This window comes from Zalophus californianus, chromosome 8 (genome assembly GCF_009762305.2).
Source record: "Zalophus californianus isolate mZalCal1 chromosome 8, mZalCal1.pri.v2, whole genome shotgun sequence".
Classification (NCBI taxonomy): Eukaryota; Metazoa; Chordata; class Mammalia; order Carnivora; family Otariidae; genus Zalophus; species Zalophus californianus.
In genome coordinates, this window is record NC_045602.1 from 76,514,649 (window position 1) to 76,532,999 (window position 18,351).

The following is an 18,351-nucleotide window of genomic DNA, read 5'->3' on the forward strand; positions in this document are numbered from 1 at the left end:
TGGGCCAAAAGTGTTCTGGATTTCATTGCATCACTTATTTGTACCCCAGACCAGTTCAGCTCTAGGAAGGGTGCTCCTCCCAGTCATTCATGTGGAGAGCAGGCAGGCAGACATGAGTAAGGAGGAAGCATTTGAAATAGTAGCTTGGCAGATGCCAGGAGAGACCCTTCCAGGCTTAAAGGGCAGCTGGCAAGACTGCCCAAAGGCAGGAATGGAGGAAGCAGGAGACCGAGTGAGCTGTGTAGTAACACAGTGTTTACTGGTCAAGATCAAGGGGCATGAAGTAAGGGTTATGGGAAACCAGGGCAGAGATAACACTAATAACTGTGCATGACACATCTTCTAAGTATCAAGGAAGTTAGCCATGCACACTAACCCTGGGTCTTCATGGTGTCCTCACAGTGCCCTCACCCAGAGCAATAGAGGGAGGTTGGTTGTATTGTTTCAGTTTTACATCTAGCGCCCTGGTGGTGTTGGGAGAGGTGTCTTCGTCCCAGATTGTGAACTAGAGAAGAAAGTAAGAACCAGAGCCAATAGGTTTTCTGCACCTGTGGTGTTGGGTTGGGTAAGAGTTGGGGGGATGGAGAAGAGCAGGAAAAGACAGTCTTGATGTTGAGTTGAGTTGCTGGTGAGTTTGTGAAGTTCTAAACAGATTTCAGCATTGGTAAATGAAAAAAAAAGTTATCAACAGGTTAAAAAAAGTGGTGTGCAGGGCGCCTGGGTGGCTCAGTTGGTTAAGCGACTGCCTTCGGCTCAGGTCATGATCCCGGAGTCCCGGGATCGAGTCCCACATCGGGCTCCCTGCTCGGCAGGGAGTCTGCTCCTCCCTCTGACCCTCTTCCCTCTCATGCTCTCTATCTCTCATTCTCTCTCTCTCAAATAAATAAATAAAATCTTTAAAAAAAAAAAAGTGGTGTGCAGTGGGGGTACTGAAAGGGGGCTGAAAATGTTGGGAAGGTTTTCAGCTGTGAGCAGCGAAAGGAACTATTGAATGAGAAGCAGAGGTGATGGTTCACAAGTGTGTGAACATAAAACAAATGTTTGTGCCTCCTTCAGATGACATAGGTGGCTTACTATACTGACCATCTTACTAGTCTCAACCACCAACCACATTTTCCCTGGTAAGCATAATACTTTAAAAATAGTCTGCAATGGAGAAAGTTTTTAAAAATTAAACTTTGTTTCAGAATTTAGTCTGTGGTGGTGATTTTTTTCCTTCTTCATAGTAGTAGAGAGACTGGAAAAAGATCATACCCTAGAAACTAAGCAGCCAGACAACATATCTTGACTGTCTGCTCATACGTTCCGGTGTCTCACTGTTCCTTGAGAATCATTCCTTTGCAGTTAGTATAACCTTATAGCTCACCACGAAGAATAGATTTGGCTATTTTTAATTAGCCCCTGATGCTAATTCTTTTACAGAATACAAGAAATCAAAATGTGGTTCTAAGAGCATCTAATTAATGCGAGCTCACAATACCAATTGGTACTCAAAAGTAAATGTGTAGTTCACCCAACAAGGCTTTTTAACAGATGAGGAACTCTCTAATCAGAGAATTTATAACATATCCCAGAAATAACATAAATACAATATTATAGTATTGAATATCAGTGACTTGAATGTAGGGAATTTTTTAAAAATTTATTTCTTAAGTTTTTGTGATAATATACACATAGAGTTTACCATCTTGACCATTTTTAAGTGTTCAGTTCAGTAATGTTAAGTCTATTCACACTTTGTGCAAGTAACCTCCAGATCTTTTTCATTTTGCAAAAATTGAAGCTTCATACCCAGTAAACAGCTCCCTACTTCTTCCTTCCCCCAACCCCGGCAACTATCATTCTACTTTCTATCTCTGTGAGTTTGACTACTCTTGATACCTCATATAAGTGAAATCATATGCTATTTGTTTTTTTGTGACTGGCTTATTTATCTTTGCATAGTGTCCTCAGTATTCATCCATGTTATAGCCTGAGTCAGGATTTCCTTCCTTTTTAAGGTTGAGTAATATTCCATTGTGTATCTATACATCCATTATCCATCCATCAGCCATTGAACACTTGGCCTCCTTCCACCTTTTGTTGTGAATAATGCTACTGTGAACATGGGTGCTCAAATATCTCTTTGAGACCTTCCTTTCAGTTCTTTTAAATATATACCCAAGAAGTAGAATTTGCCGGATCATGTATTTTAAAAAATTCAATGTTTAGTTTTTTTTGAGGTACTACAGTACTTTTTTTTCCCCACAGAAATGTACAGAATGTTAATTTCTGGTTTTATTTTTTTTTTAAAGATTTTATTTATTTATTCAGAAGAGACAGAGAGAGACAGGCAGAAGGAGAAGCAGGCTCCCCGCTGAGCAGGGAGCCTGATGCGGGACTCGATCCCAGGCCCCTGGGATCATGACCTGAGCCGAAGGCAGACACTTAACGACTGAGCCACCCAGGCGCCCTAATTTCTGGTTTTAGTTAGACAGTAAGGAACTTCATTGGGTACCTTGATGGTCTGTTTGTTTCTGGGCCTCATTTTCCTCTAATATTAAGAACTATTGGGCATAAACTTAATGCTTTCTCATTGGCATTCCTCCAGTGTGTCGCGGGTACCTTCCCTCCCTGCCCACCTGTGTACCCCAGTTCTGTTGAAACAATTAAATCATCTGCTTTTCACTGAAATTTTTTGGAGACCTGAGGAAATAGGAAGACCCAGGTGGTCACGGAGGGTAACTACCAATTATATGGATGCAATTCCAAATCTCTTTATCTGTGGCTTTCTCTTTATTGAAACCTCATGTTCTTCAGAAAATGAGCCTCTGCTTCACCCCACCTTACTTAGATCTTTTATTAACTGAACCCTATGTGTTTATAGATTACTAGACAGTAGTTTTCATTTGTTGGTATTTTGCTTTTTAAGTGAAATTCATTTTATCTTTTATTTAATAAAGTTGCACAGAACCCACCTAACTTACTAAATCTGTATGAAGCTAAGAAATAAAAGAGAGTAAAAAACTGAAGATTGCTTATTAAATATTGCCTTTTCTTTCGGTGAGCATGTGTCCTGGAGTGAACAGTGAGATGTGAGTTGGAAATGTATGATCTCTTTAGTGTCTCTGGCTGTGCTGAATACAATTCAAGGCAATTTTTACTGTACACAATGTTCACCTTAGCCGCTGGCTTTAGACCCTACTCCCACCAAGGATGTGACGATATTATACTTGTATGCTGTCTCCTCAAATAAATCAGACCCCTAGGGAGTAGAACTTACCATAACTTGCACCCCTTTGGGGCCAGAAGACAGTGCCTTTTCATCTGAGCAAATGTGAATTCTCTTCCATCCCCTGACCAAGCCACAAGCCGGCCCTCTGCTGATCTTCACGTTCTCAGCAAATGGCACTACCATTGACTCAGTTTTTCAAGATGAAATCTGGGGATCGAGTTTGGATTCCTGACTTTTCTTTGGCTTGGCATCTCATCCACCAGTATCATCGGCTTCTCTACGCTTCATCTCTACACCACTACCCTTGTCCAAGCCACCCTCATCTTTTGCTTAGACAATGGCATTTGCCTCTCTACTTATATTCTTGCCCCCTTCAACCTCTTTTTTATGTAGGGCAGAAGGACCTTTTAAAAACACAGATGAGATTAACTTAATTCCCTGCTTAAAACCCATTAGTCATTTTCCATCACACTTTAAATAAATCCAGACTTCTTACAATTGTTTATAAGCACCAAAATGACCTGACCAGCCCTGCTTCTCCAGCCTCATCTTAGGCTGCTTTCCTTCTTTCATTCAACCCTAACCTCGTGAACCTTCCTCTAATAGCCCCACCTTGTCCTGCCCCAGGGCCTTGGTACATTCTCTTCACTCTACCTGAGGAGACTAAGCAGGTTTTCAATAAACATTATATTTACTGAGTGAATGAATGAGTCAGGAGCTTCTTAAGGAAATAGATTATACTAAGTACCACCTCTTAAAAGTAGATATGATACATGGTGTAAGTTTATAGATTAGAATGCCTAGTGCAGGGGTTCTCAGTTGGGAGCTATTTTCCTCCACAGGCAACATTTGGCAAGGTCTGAAGATAACTGGTTGGTTTTCATAACTGGTAGGATGTCATCAGCCTCTAGTGGGTAGAGGCCAGAGATACCAGTAAACATCCTATAATGCACAGGACAGGACCCAGAACAAAGAATGACCCATCACCAAATGTCAGTAGTGCTGAGGTTGGAAAACCTTACTTTAGACTAATGTATTTGAGTTAGGAGATGTCAGTTTTAGTAGCTCTGTTGGGCCTTTAAGTCTATCACATTTTATAAATAGCCTATTTAAATAATACTAGGAAAACGAATCTCCTTGGTTAAAGACTGTCCCTCCTCAGGGACTGTATATTATAAACCATAAGCGCAATGCCCCTAGTCCACAAACTTATGAATTAAGATCCCCCTATTGGTGAGCATCTTGCTCAACTTCCTCATAATACTAACATGAGCTCAGCCTTTCCGTTCGTTCTTCTAATGATAAAATGACCACTAATCTCCAAAGTTAAAGGCATCCCTCTGGATTAGGTGAGAACTCTTCCTCCTCTCCCATTTCAAAGGTTTCTGAGTAAACATCTTTTTCATGATAGCTAAGATTCTGCCAGTTATGGAGACATGATTTATTCTACTAAGAGTTCACCATTAATTTCAAGAAGATTGGAACTAACCACTATATTAGCCTTTAAAAAAAAATCAGGAATCTATAGAATTTTATTTTTAATTATTTTTTTAAAGATTTTATTTATTTATTTGACAGAGAGGGAACACAAGCAGGGGGAGTGGGAGAGGGAGAAGCAGGCTTCCCACTGAGCAAGGAGCCCGACGTGGGGCTCGATCCCAGGACCCCGGGACCATGACCTGAGCCCAAAGCTGATGGTCAACGACTGAGCCACCCAGGCACCCCAGGAATTTATAGAATTTTAAATACATGCAGGCATAGGCATACACAAATAAGACTACAATGTAAGACTATAGGCTTTGCTGTATAAATGTCCAGATATCCATTTTGTGAGACAAATAGACACAGGAAAGGTGCTTTGCTTCCTTTGAATAAACTGAAAGCAGACTGACCAGATTCACCCAGGAAATGAGTTGGGTGAAAGCTAAAGTATTTGTTAAAATGTTACCTCATTTGGGTCATTCAGGAAATACTTAGGAAAATAAGAATGTGCTAACTTAGCTTATTTTCAAGTGTGTGCCTCTCTGAGGCAGGACAAAGGAGCTGGAAATTGTTTCTCTGGATATGTGAATTTATGGAGCGTGCTCTGTTGGAAAAAAGTATCAAGGATAAGCCTCTTGAGGATCATAACTAATAGAGCTAATATCTTCAAGGGTCACCAAATTATTCTTCTGAGACACTGAATGGCACAACTTACTCTTAGATATAAATCACAAATGTGGAAAATGTAGCATATGACAAAAAGGGCAAACTTGATAATATAAGTACTATACTTATACTTCTCAAATAATTACCCTGAGGGATGATCATTAATTCATCTTTGCCATACTCTTGGTCATTATTATGAGCTGTGGTAAGATGATTAGTCAGAAAGCACTGTTTCTGGGGAAATCATCAGAGACCACTAAGAAAAGTATTGCTGAGGAATAATACTGCACGAGACAGAAGTCCAGTGGCCAAGCAAAAACAACTGCCAAATAAAAAGAATATAAGCAAGTACCACAGAGGAATTAAGAGAGCGACTTAATAATGCAGAGCTGGGAGAATGTGGACATCCCAGATGGTTGGAGAGGGCTGAGGTGAGTTCTCTTTCTACAGCAACACCTAGCAATGCCTGAAGGGCACAGCGAAATTAAAATCACACATGGGCATGTTATCCATTAATGAGAATACCTTGTTGGGCTCCGGGGTGGCTCAGTCGGTTAAGCGACTGCCTTCAGCTCAGGTCATGATCCCAGGGCCCTGGGATCGAGCCCCACGTCAGGCTCCCTGCTCAGCAGAGAGCCTGCTTCTCCCTCTCCCTCTGCCTGCCGTTGTGACTATCTGTGCTCTCTCTGTCAAATAAATAAATAAAATCGTTAAAAAAAATAAGAATACCTCGTTTTTTAAGGCGTAATTACAAAGTACTTTTCACATCAGTTATCTTTTAGACTTCACAAGAGCCTCATGAGATGAGGTGTATTATTAGCTCCATTTTTATAGATGAGGAAACAAAGGCCTAGAGAGGTTAAATCATTTTCCCCGAGGTCACCTGCTGGGTCTTGACTGGCTGTGAAGCCTGTGCTCACAGCAGGCCAGTGTTTCTCGACCTCAGCACTACTGACATTTGGGGCTGAATGATTCCTTCTCTTGGGGGACTATCCTTTGTGCACTGTAGGATGTTTAGCAGCATCTCTCACCTCTACTCACGCCCCCTTTCAGTCATGGCAACCAAAAAATGTTTCTAGACATTGCCAAATGTCTCACAGGGGCAAAATCACCCCACATTTAGAACCACTGGCCTAAAGACTCAAGTTCCTCAATAGGAACCTAGTGGGCACCAAGAGGAATGTCCTGTCACAATCAGCTTCGTATCTGGCCAAGAAGGCTTGTTTATGGTGGAAAATGCATAACAACGTCTCCTGAATTTGGTTCTCACACCCTTCCAGCAATAAAGGGAAAGGGGACTGGCCAAAATGGATTATGGATGGTGACTTAGAAAGAGCTGTTGTCTCGTTCAGCCAGTTATTCAGCAAATAAACGTAACCATTCCTGGGAGAATGGTTTCGTAGAGGCACCAGTGTTTGAGCTGAAGTAGGTTGAGAGGGAAGATCACAAGTTTCCTGGAGATGAGCTAGGAGGGTTGAGGAATTCATGTAGATAACACCACTGGTTGGTAGGCTAGGAATAGTGAGCGGGCTGATGGCCCAGGCCACAAACATATTCTGCCTGGAGGACTTGCATTCATTGGTCATTTTACTTTGTAAGCCAGCCTATTTGCAAGCAGTCTTGGTGTTTACTTTCACTATGGAGTTAACTATTGCCTTGAAAGTACTGTTTATCTCAACCCACATGGTAATTGCCTTAAATTTAAAATCAAATCAACAAACTTTTGCATTCCAGTAAGGCTCTGTAGGAGATAAAATGACATGGTTTACACAAAAAGATAAATAGCAATCAAGGCAACATATCTTAGGTGCCAAATGAGTGGTTCAGATAAATACTATGGAATGAGAGGCTGGAGAGATTGCACTACCTAGAATTGTCAGGGAGGACTTCACCAAGGGGCCCAATGAACTGAGCCTTAATGGATAAGTGGAAATAATATGAAATCTGTATAATGGACTGGGGAATCACACAGCACACCCCCCTCCCCCGCCAGTACATTTTAGATGCTTGTCTTAATACCATCTAGTCTCATTATTTTGGAATATGTCTAATAGCAGATATGAAATCCATTTAGAGACTCGTCCATGATAATTGTCCACAGTTCATTGTCAGGAAAACTCATAAGCAAAAAGGGTTTTTTGAGGAAGTTCGTAAGGATTGGTTTCACTGACCCCTTTGTTCCCGTTAGACTCACAGAATCACCCTTCTCTGAAGAAAGTTGCCCTCATTGGAAACTGGGCTCAAGATTTGGAGAGACCTTACTGCAGCCTGTGTGTATGGCTTTGCGCATTTCACATACTCAGCTGGGTGATGGGAGGCCGTTATCAACAAGGAAGACAGAGGCTTTTGCTTCTCAAGACACTGCCTGGATTATTCCATGAATCCCCAGCCATCCAGGAGACTTTTATAAAGTCTTTTATGAGACTTTATGCAAAAAATGCATAAAATGGACACAGCAGATGTTCCTGTATTCACTGCAGGAGGTGTTGAGTGGCAAATGAACAAACAAACGGGGTGGGAGGGAGCCACCCAAATCTCCGTTCCTAGGGGCTTAGAGGAATCCTTTTTCTCCTTCCTCCATGTGAAAATATAAACAGTTGTCACTTTTTGACTTATAAAGATTCACAGTCTTTTCCTTTTGTTTACTTTGATGACCTTTGAAATAAGCTGCAACCCAAAGACTCAAAAAAAATTTTTTTCCATCTTCATTTTTCATAAAGAGGAGTCTCTGTTACCACAGTGTGCTGGAAGCCAACAGACTCCCGAGACTGGCTCTCACCCAGGCCCAGCTTGCAAGGCCTTCTGCCCCAAATCCCCTCACTGGGTAGCTAGCTCAGAGTAATGTGCATTAGCAGCCTGAGAGCATGCTAAAGGCCTGTTTTCTATGGGTCAGCTCTTTTTATAAGGCAAATTTTACAGCTGCTCTAAAATCTGGGAAATGCAAATTAATATAATAGCTTTGTATTTCCTTTCCCTGCCGGGGAGCCAGCCCTGGAGATAGGACTGCCGCTCTCAGGTATGCTGTTGCCCCCCAAGCTCTACCCCCGCAACCCCCTGTGGCCAGCCTTCTCTACCCTCAGTGAGTCTCTCCTTTGAGCTGCTCTGCACCCACACTGGGCACAGATCTGAAGTCCGAGGAGGGCAGGAGCAGCCTTGGGAAAGTCGTAACGTCTTCTCTTTCATGCTTTGAAAAGTTCCTTTTCTTGGTGAGAAATGCCACCCAGCCACCTGCGCCAGTAATGTAGCGTGTGAATTTTCATACTGAGTATGGAGTTGAGGGATACATGATAAAAAGAGTATTGTTTAGCTTATATTGTTTCTGACTCCAAAAATAATGCATTCTTCCTTTGTGGTCCTAGGACAGTCCTGCATCTTCGTTGTGGTGGTAGTTACACAAATCTGTGCATGGGGTGAAACTGCCCCCACACACACACGTATGAATACATGTCAGAACTGGCAGATCATTAATAGCAGTGCCAATGTCCATGTTCTGGCTTTGAGACGGTACTACAGTCATATAAGATGTCACAGGGGAAGCTGAGTGAAAGGCACACCAGCTCTATCATTTTTGCAGTTGTTATGAGGCTCTAATTACTTCAAAATGGAAGGTCAAAAAGAAGTAATGCATTCTTATTGTAAAATATTCTAAATTACAGAAATGTGATATCGAATATAAAAATTCTACCCCCACTGTTAACAATTTGGCATCAATGAAAATAGGATCGTGCTATTTTTGCAGCTTGCTTTTTCACTTATCAGTACGTCTTGGAGGTAATTTCATGTCAGTCCAAATAAATTTATAACTTATTTTTAATACCTCTATAGCTTGAGCATATATGATGGGATACTTGAAGTAATACCCCATAATTTTTTCAACTGGTCCTGTACTGGCTGTTTCTAAATTTTCCTGTTCTAGTCAGTGCTGCTGAGGATCATCCTTGGGCATCTCTATCTTTGCCCATACCTCTAAGTGTTTCTATGAAATAAATTCCTAAAAGTGAGGATTGCAGGACTGAAGAAGTGCCTATTTTCCACTTTGATAGCAACCGCCAGACTTCCACGTTGCTGGTTTGTCCAACTCCGGGGGTTACCATTTGTACAGAATACATCATATGTGCAACAAAATGGCCCTGCTGATTACTCCCCAAAAAGACTGTGATGATTTATACTCCCACCAATGATGAAAGAGAGTGTCTGTTGTTTTACCCAGTAATGAATTGGGTCCTACCCTTAAAAGAAAAAAATTCAGTGCAAATCAATTTAAAAATATATATATATTGCTTTAATTGCACTTCCTTAACCATTAATGAAATTAAACATTTCTTCATGTGTTTATTGGCTATTTGTATTTCATCTGTGAATTGCTTGTTTATATTCGTTGCTGAATATTTGCAGTTCCCAAAGTGTGTGCCAAAGCGCTGTAGGATATTTTAAATTTTTGAGAGCAGCACAGTGACACTTGCCACCTGTGAGATACTGTGTGAACCACTAGCTTGAAATAACTTACAGTTATCAACATTAGCTTACACTATACTCCTTTTGATGATGCCATACATCTTTGCAAAGTTGAGTATTTGAAAGTTGCTGTGGTAAAAATCAAGTACCATGGGAAAATCAATGGGGAACAGGAATGAGGGTGGTGGAGGCTTGGGAAGTTCTCAAGTATCCAACAGGCACACACATCTCATTAGTAAATAATTGTGGTTATTAAAGAATGAAATCAAAATATTTTTTCTTTCAACTTATGTGTATTATTTTTTTGAACAATTTCTAAGTTGTTATGGCATAAATACTTATTAGGTTGTTTGGACCTAACTACTTAATAAATGGAACAATTAGGTTATATATTTTGGCCTAGAGACACCATGAAAAAATTATTGAGGTGTAAGGGTGCTATGAATGGAGAAAGCTTGTAATTCCCTGTCATATTTCATTCTATTACTTTCATTTTTGTTATCGATTTGCAAGAGGTTTGTTCCATAGAGGAATTAGCAAATGTTTTACCCCTTGTTTTTTACTTTTGAATATTCCTATTAATTTTTGCTATACAAAAGATTTCAGTTGTTATGTTGACATACATCTTTTTTGTGTGTGGCTTTGTTTCATTTCTTAGAAAGCCCATTTTTACCTTAAGATTATAAAATATTTTCCTGTTTTCTTCTAGCACATTTTTTAAAATTTTATTATGTTAATCACCATACGTTACATCATTAGTTTTTGATGTAGTGTTCCATGATTCATTGTTTGCGTATAACACCCAGTGTTCCATGCAAAATGTGTCCTCCTTAATACCCGTCACCAGGCTAACCCATCCCCCCACCTCCCTCCCCTCTAAAACCCTCAGTTTATTTCTCAGAGTCCATAGTCCCTCATGGTTCGTCCTCCCCTCCGATTTCCCCCCCTTCATTTTTCCCTTCCTACTATGTTCTTTTTTTTTTTCTTAACATACAATGTATTATTTGTTTCAGAGGTACAGGTCTGTGATTCATCAGTCTTACACAATTCACGGCACTCACCATAGCACATTCCCTCTCCAATGTCCATCACCCAGCCACCCCTTCCCTCCCACCCACCACCACTCCAGCAACCCTCAGTTTGTTTCCTGAGATTAAGAGTCTCTTATGGTTTGTCTGCCTCTCTGGTTTCATCTTGTTTCATTTTTTCCTCCCTTCCCCTATGCTCCTCTGTCTTGTTTCTTAAATTCCTCAAATCAGTGAGATCATAGGATACTTGTCTTTCTCTGATTGACTTATTTTGCTTAGCATAATACCCTCTAGTTCCATCCACGTAATTGCAAATGGCAAGAGTTCATGTTTTTTGATGGCTGCATAATATTCCATTGTATATATATATACCACATCTTCTTTATCCATTCATCTGTTGATGGATATCTTGATTCTTTCCATAGTTTGGCTATTGTGGACATCACTGCTATAAACATTGGGATGCATGTACCCCTTTGGATCACTACATTTGTATCTTTGTAGTAAATACCCAGTAGTGGCAATTGCTGGGTCGTAGGATAGCTCTGTTTTCAACTTTTTGAGGAACCTCCATACTGTTTTCCAGAGTGGCTGCACCAGCTTGCATTCCCGCCAACGTGTAGAAGGGTTCCCCTTTCTCCGCATCCTCGCCAACATCTGTCGTTTCCTGACTTGTTAATTTTAGCCATTCTGACTGGTGTGAGGTGGTATCTCATTGAGGTTTTGATTTGAATTTCCTTGATGCCGAGTGATGTTGAGCACTTTTTCATGTGTCTGTTGGCCATTTGGATGTCTTCTTTGCAGAAATGTCTGTTCGCGTCTTCTGCCCATTTCTTGATTGGATTATTTGTTCTTTGGATGTTGAGTTTGTTAAGTTCTTTATAGATTTTGGATACTAGCCCTTTATCTGATAGTCATTTGCAAATATCTTCTCCCATTCTGTCGGTTGTCTTTTGGTTTTGTTGACTATTTCCTTTGCTGTGCAAAAGCTTTTTATCTTGATGAAGTCCCAGTAGTTCATTTTTGCCCTTGTTTCCCTTGCCTTTGGCGATGTGTCTAGGAAGAAGTTGATGGGGCCGAGGTCGAAGAGGTTGCTGCCTGTGTTCTCCTCAATTCCTGTCTCATATTTAGGTCTTTCATCCATTTTTGTGTGTGGTGTAAGGAAATGGTCCAATGTTTTCTCCTAACACTTTTATAGTTTCTTTTTTTATGTAAAATAAATTTTACATCTAAAATTTATTTCAGTGCAAGACTTTGAGTAGGGACCCATTTGTATTATTTCCCTAAGACCTAGTTGGTTGTCTTAATACCTTTTGTTGAATAAGTTGGTCTCTTCACTACTGTGTAAATGTCACTTTTACCATCCTCTGAATTTCCAGCAAACTTATTTCTGGACTCTTGATTCTCTCCCTTACAGTACTTAGTGTTCTATCTTGGATTTTATGCATTTTATTTATTTATGTACATAACTTACCCCTGTTCTACATCATAAGCGTTTTATGCATATTGAATCTCTGTGGCCTAGAGCTGTTTTCTTTTCTCTCTCCCTCCTTCCCTCCTAAAGCCTTTTTCCAAAACTTTTATTACAGAAAAATTTAAATATACACAAATATAGGCAGAATAATATAATGAATCTCATGTACCCATCACTCAGCTTCAACAGTTACTGATTTATAACTATTATTGTTTCATTTATTCCACCACCAGCTTCCTTCCTCCTGTATTGCTAAAGTTAACTGTCTAGACTGAACAAATTATCCGTGTTATTTTTCAGTAAGTTTTGGTACCTCAAAGAGATCCTTATTGATCTCAGTATTGTCTTTAAGGACTCAATAGTTGAAGATCCAGATAGATAGAAAAGATAAACTAGCAAGTATAATAAAGCTTCCCCTAAATAAGTTAAACTGGGATTTATTTTACAAATAAGTAGTTTGTAATTTAAAACATTTTATACATAGCTTTACAGAAATATATTTGTGTTCCAAAGTTAGGAACTCTTTGGTTAGAACAGATATTAACATCAGTGTGTAGTCAATTGTTTTTGTGTTTTTAAAGATTTTATTTTGGGGGTGCCTGGTTGGCTCAGTCAGTTAAGCATCTTTTTGGCTCGGGTCATGATCCCAGAGTCCTGGGATCGAGCCCCATGTCGGGCTCCCTCCTCAGTAGGGAGTCTGCTTCTCCCTCTGCCTCTCCCCCCAGCTTGTGCGCACTCTCTCTTTCTCTCTCTCTCTTCCCCCCACTCTCTCTCTCAAATAAAATCTTAAAAAAAAAGATTTTATTTTTAAGTAATCTCTGCACCCAGTGTGGGGCTCAAACTCAGAACCCTGAGATCAAGAATTACATGCTCCACTGACTGAACCAGGCTGGTGCCCTAGTAAATTGTTAATTCTTTACATGCAAGCCTTTGTTGATATGTTGGGTTAACACTGAATACCTTTGACATCACTTTCTAAACTTCACTCTTACCCAGTAGCTTGGGGCCCTTGATGCTTCTTCTGCGTGAGGGGATTCCTAATTGCATGGTAAAATTTGTAGCACCAGGCCAGCGATGATCTAAGACAAATGAATACTCACTGTCTCATTAACACTGTGTGGTTCTCCCAGCCCCTTTGCATGGGGACCATGCAGAGAGGTCACCTTTAGCACCCTGGGTGCTGCTGTGAACATAGGTTCTGCCCCTGCCACCCCTGGCAAGGAGGCATGGTACAGTTCCAAATCAGTAAATACTCCATTCATGGAGCCCCTCTCTCCACCAGACAAAGCTACCTATCCTTGGGACCCCAGGGACTGTAAAGAACAGAACATAGTCCTTGCCTTCAAAGAGCTGTACTTCAGGAAGGGAAATTGTAGATTGATAACCATGATGACAGGATTTAAAAAAAATTTTTTTAAATCAAATGAAATGAGCTGTTGGGCACTGAGTAAGAAAAGAGTATGTGTTGGTGGCGGGGAGGGGGGATGGCAGTTGATGAAAGAAGAGGAAGGTTTTATGGAGGAGGTGGTGTTAGCTGGGCCTTACAGTATGAATAGAATTTGAATAGGCAGAGTTGGAGGGGGTGGTGGCAGGAGAAATAGAAGGAACATCCTGGACAGAAAAGCATTTATAAGTTATCAGGAATGGGAAATTGTCCCATTTAGCCACAAAATAGATATGTGAAGTAGAGGAAGAAGGAGGTAAAACGAGAAAGGTAGGTCAAGACTTCAGTGCCCAGCGAAGTCTTTAGGCGGTTGGGAGTCATTGAAGGATTTTGAACTTGGGAGTGATACAGTGAGGGCTTTAAGGAAGTTTCTCTGCAGCCATGTGCAAAATAAGCTTTGGCGGCGGAGACCAGTGAGTTGTTTTCATCTTCTAGGCATAAGATCTTTGGTTCCTGAACTAGAACAAGGGGAGTATTAATAGGAAGGAGGGAATGCATTGACACACAAAGTGACTTTTAAGGGCCTTACACACTTTGTGTTTGCGTACATTTTAGTCCTTAAAGAGATTCATGGGCCTATTTCCTGCAATTCTCTTTCCCAAGCCAGTGTCAGCTAGGAAGTAATTACACTTCATAATTAGCACCCTTTTCCTGGCAGTGACAACACAACACAGCCAAGTGTCACCTTTTGGGAACTTACCAAGACCTTCCTGAGGATGTGTTCTCATCTGATTAACAGGTTGAGGTTTGGAGGAGTAACCACTTGAAATGCTTCCCCACCTGCCCTCTAGCATTGGTACATGTGAGTGGCACATGCCCACCAAGCCCTTTCTAGTAGGGATGACCAGGTTGAGTAGCTGAATCCCAGGGTCATGCCTCCTGTCCACAGGGTTGTCGATAAAAAAAGAAAAATATGCTGAGCTCTCTGCACAGATGACATAGGCAGCTACATATACCCAATGAAGACCATTGCCTGCAATATAGAAGTCAGAGGCTGGGGGGGGCGGTGCCCTGAAAAGCCTGTGGTCTGGTTGGGGATAAGATTAATGGGCCTGAAGCAGAAAACAATTAAATCCTAACCCTCATTGTAATGATTAGGAAGGATATATAAGTTAGAGAACTCTTCTGTCTCTCACTTCCATCTCCTACCCCCTCACATACACACTTACCCTGTACACACATACAAACGCAGTCTACCTTTTAAATATTTTTTGCTGTATGTCTTTCTCCACATTTATATGATTAAGCATGTTTCTGTGAATTAGAAAGTTTAGATTCCTCCCTCAGTCATCCCCCTTCTCACACCACCCCCCCCTTTCAGCCTGACTTAAAGCCATAAAATACTTCTGCCTGCCTGCCTTTCGTTCTGTTTGTATGAATTAAGTCGACAGGATAAATATTCACATTCCCAACTACAGGCTGAAACAATGTTTGCCTGTTCTGCCCAGTGAGTCGAGAGAAAAAGGGGGCCTGACATCACCCTATACTGTACATTCCCGGCATAGATCATTTATTTAAGTCCCTGAAAAAATACAGATGTTTTACCAGCCGAAATAAAATCCTGTGTAAACACTGGGCTTGGAAAAATGTGGCTCTGACTTAGCTGTGGGGGTTGGAGCAATGCAGAGAGAAGCCTAGGCAAAATGGCAGATACAGAAATTTTATACTCGGCTGAATGTGATAGGGGCAAAAGCGTTCTCCCAAAGTCTGCATGCTGCAAAAGAAGAAGAAGGGGATTTGTTTATAAGAAAATACAGTTGCAAAAAGTGGATAGATTCCTTGATCTTCAGAGTTTGGGATTTTTAATTATTACGATACGTGGAGCTTATTTTCTATCTGACCTCTGAAATGGGCATCTTTTTTCTCTTTGGAGTTGTCCTTTTTCACAGCCTGCCTAACCTGGGCCTGTTATTGCTGGATCCTGCTGTTGCTGGAGCTCAGCTGCTGTTGATTTTATAAGGGGGAAAATTGCCTGGAAGCCATGCTTGGTGAAGAGGAAAACCCATCTCAGCGTTGCATTCCCAAACAGCCATATATCATCTTGATCTTGTCTAACACAGGTCACTATTTTCGTCTAGCAGCATAAACCAGACATATTTTACTGGTGCAGTGCAAGTTTTTTCAGGGATCTGCCTCATGACTCTTTTTCGGCCTGTGGCATTTATTCAAAGAGCATTACATTTGCTCTTGTGGAGTCACTTTTAAGATTCAAAGCTGCCCAAATGGACCCCGTGCTTTACACAGATGCTCGGGGGCTCCCCTGAGTCTCTGTGTTTATTTTTTTTTTTTTAAGATTTTATTTATTTATTTGACAGAGAGAGAGAGAGAGACAGCAAGAGCGGGAACACAAGCAAGGAGAGTGAGAGAGGGAGAAGCAGCCTTTCCCCAAGCAGGGAGACCGATGCGGGGCTCGATCCCAGGACCCTGGGATCATGACCTGAGCCGAAGGCAGACGCTTAACGACTGAGCCACCCAGGCGCCCCGAGTCTCTGTGTTTAGAGTGGGGCTGGGGGTGGGCAAAGAGTAACTGCTTCCCGGTTCTCTAGACTTTCCTTCGGTCCTCCGTGAGATTCATCAGGGCTTGCATCTCAGGGGCAAGAACGCTGACCCACTCCCCACTGCTGCCTGGCCTCCCCTGCTGAGGGCCTCTCCTAGTGGTCCCATTGCCTGCGATAGTCCTGGGCGGTGCTGCTGGTGTGCACTTGACGGTTGGCATGTGCTTTCTTTCTGACCGGGTCACAACCGTCTTAAGTCAGCAAAGCTTTCTGCTGCTTTTTTTGCCAAAGACACCTCTGAGTCCACTCTAGTCTTTCTCTTAAGGGCCTGTAGAAGCTAGAGGCAACCCACTGCCCTGCTTCCTCCCATGGTGGTCATTCATAGAGCTCCTTTTCACTCCCAAAAGAATTCTTGCTATGCAAGATAAATTACCCCTGACTAGAGCAGTCATCACGCGGATGTTCCTAACCAAACTCCTGAGGTCCCCTTCCCTCATTCCCAAACCTGCATATTCCCTTGTGGTCACTGTCTTGGACGATGGCTTTCCATCACCAGCTGCCTGAGTGAAGAGGCTCTTTTCTGACCTTCAACTCCACGTCTAAACGCCAAGTTGCCAAATCCTGCTTCTTCAGCTTCTAAAATGTCTCTCAAGTGTATCCTTTCCCTCTCCATTCCACTCCTTTTACCATCTAGATTGGGGCTCTCACAAAATCAGAGTCCTACCAGCGCCGGGCAGATGAGTGACTGAAGGGGAACTGTTAGAAACACACAGCCCTCCCTCTTGGTCCAATCCTTTGTTTCTAAACTTTTGATAGAGATTTGGGTTCAGTAAACACTTCGTTTTCCTCTTGATTCTCCAAAAGTTTAAAAAAAAAAAAAAAAAGGCAAGAAAGCAGTGATAAATGACGCTGACACTCCACCTTAGCCCCATGGTGAACCTGTCCCCGCAGGTGCCTGTTGCCCCGCAGGAGTGCGGGCCCGCAGTCCCCAGGTCTTCTGATTTTTCAAAAGAAGTTGGAAATCAGGATGATTTTGGTGTGAAATCTCCCAATTCGTAAGTGACAGGTTGAAAAATACTGTGCAGGTCAAAGAAAACATCTGCAGCCACTTTGGGCCCACCGCCATCCTTGGCTTTCAGCTTCTGGCTTCGACCCTGACCACCTGTAGTCTAGACCGATAGCAGTCTTGGTCATCCTGCCCCCTCTTATCCAGCCTCCACACTGTCTTGGCCTTTCCTTTCCACATTACAGATCTGATTATGTGAGCGCTGATCCTCCTCATTCCAACCCAGCCTCTCTTTGCAGCTGTGTCTCTTACCACCCTGCACACACCCTGGCTGTGCTGTCGCCACACACAGCTACTTGCTGTCCCCTGAGCAGTCCTAATATTTTCTTTCCATTCATAGGATTTTTTAAGAACAATCACAGATTTACAGAAAAACTGAGCAGGTAGTACAGAGAGTTCCCATATATTCCTTTCCTCCCCAGTTTTCTCCTGTTATTAATATCTTGCATTAGAGTGGTATGCTTGTTACAATTAATGAACCAGTATTGACACATCATTATTAACTAAACTCCATAGTTTACATTAAGGTTTATTCTTTTTGTTGGCAATACTGTTGCCATTTTTAACATTTAACATTTTTTTATAATTCAGTTTCTTCTCTGCTTGCATGGTCTTCCCCAGATTCTGACCAGATTTGTTTAAGGGTTAAATAGGAATATTACTTTTTTCTGCAAAGCCTTCCTGAATGTTTATTTTTGGAATGGGGGCTAAAGGGAGGGGGCAGACAGAAAAAGGAAGAGAACTAACATTTTTATCAGGTGCCTAATGGGTGCCAAGTACTATATAGTCCTTTAAATCTCTCTACAGTCCTATAAGCCAGAGACTGTTATATACTGTTTACCGTGAGGAAGCAGAGGTTAAATAAGTTGCCCCAAGCCCCATAGCTAGTAACTGGGTTTACACCCATACGCACCTGGCTCCCAAGCGTGCACCCCTCCCACAGGGCTGCATCCCCTCCACTGACCTGGCCTCTCCCTGCTGCAGGGAGGAGTGCGGTGCTGTTCAGCTGTGTCCCCACTCCTTACCT

The 18,351-nt window shown here is 41.8% G+C and overlaps 1 protein-coding gene across 10 annotated transcripts in view; it reads left to right on the plus strand.

Moving 5' to 3' along the window:
- Nucleotides 1-18,351, plus strand: part of THADA (THADA armadillo repeat containing) — a 324,153-nt gene that overhangs the window by 200,507 nt on the left and 105,295 nt on the right. Inside the window, exon 30 of one of the 10 annotated variants that reach the window (XM_027621852.1) lies at nucleotides 7,551-9,650. The exons of the other annotated variants lie outside the window; for them this stretch is intronic. Within the exon in view, the coding sequence (XP_027477653.1) occupies nucleotides 7,551-7,574 (24 nt within the window). The 3' untranslated portion in view covers nucleotides 7,575-9,650. Of the gene's footprint in view, nucleotides 1-7,550; nucleotides 9,651-18,351 lie in introns of those variants that run through there. 10 annotated transcript variants of the gene reach the window in all.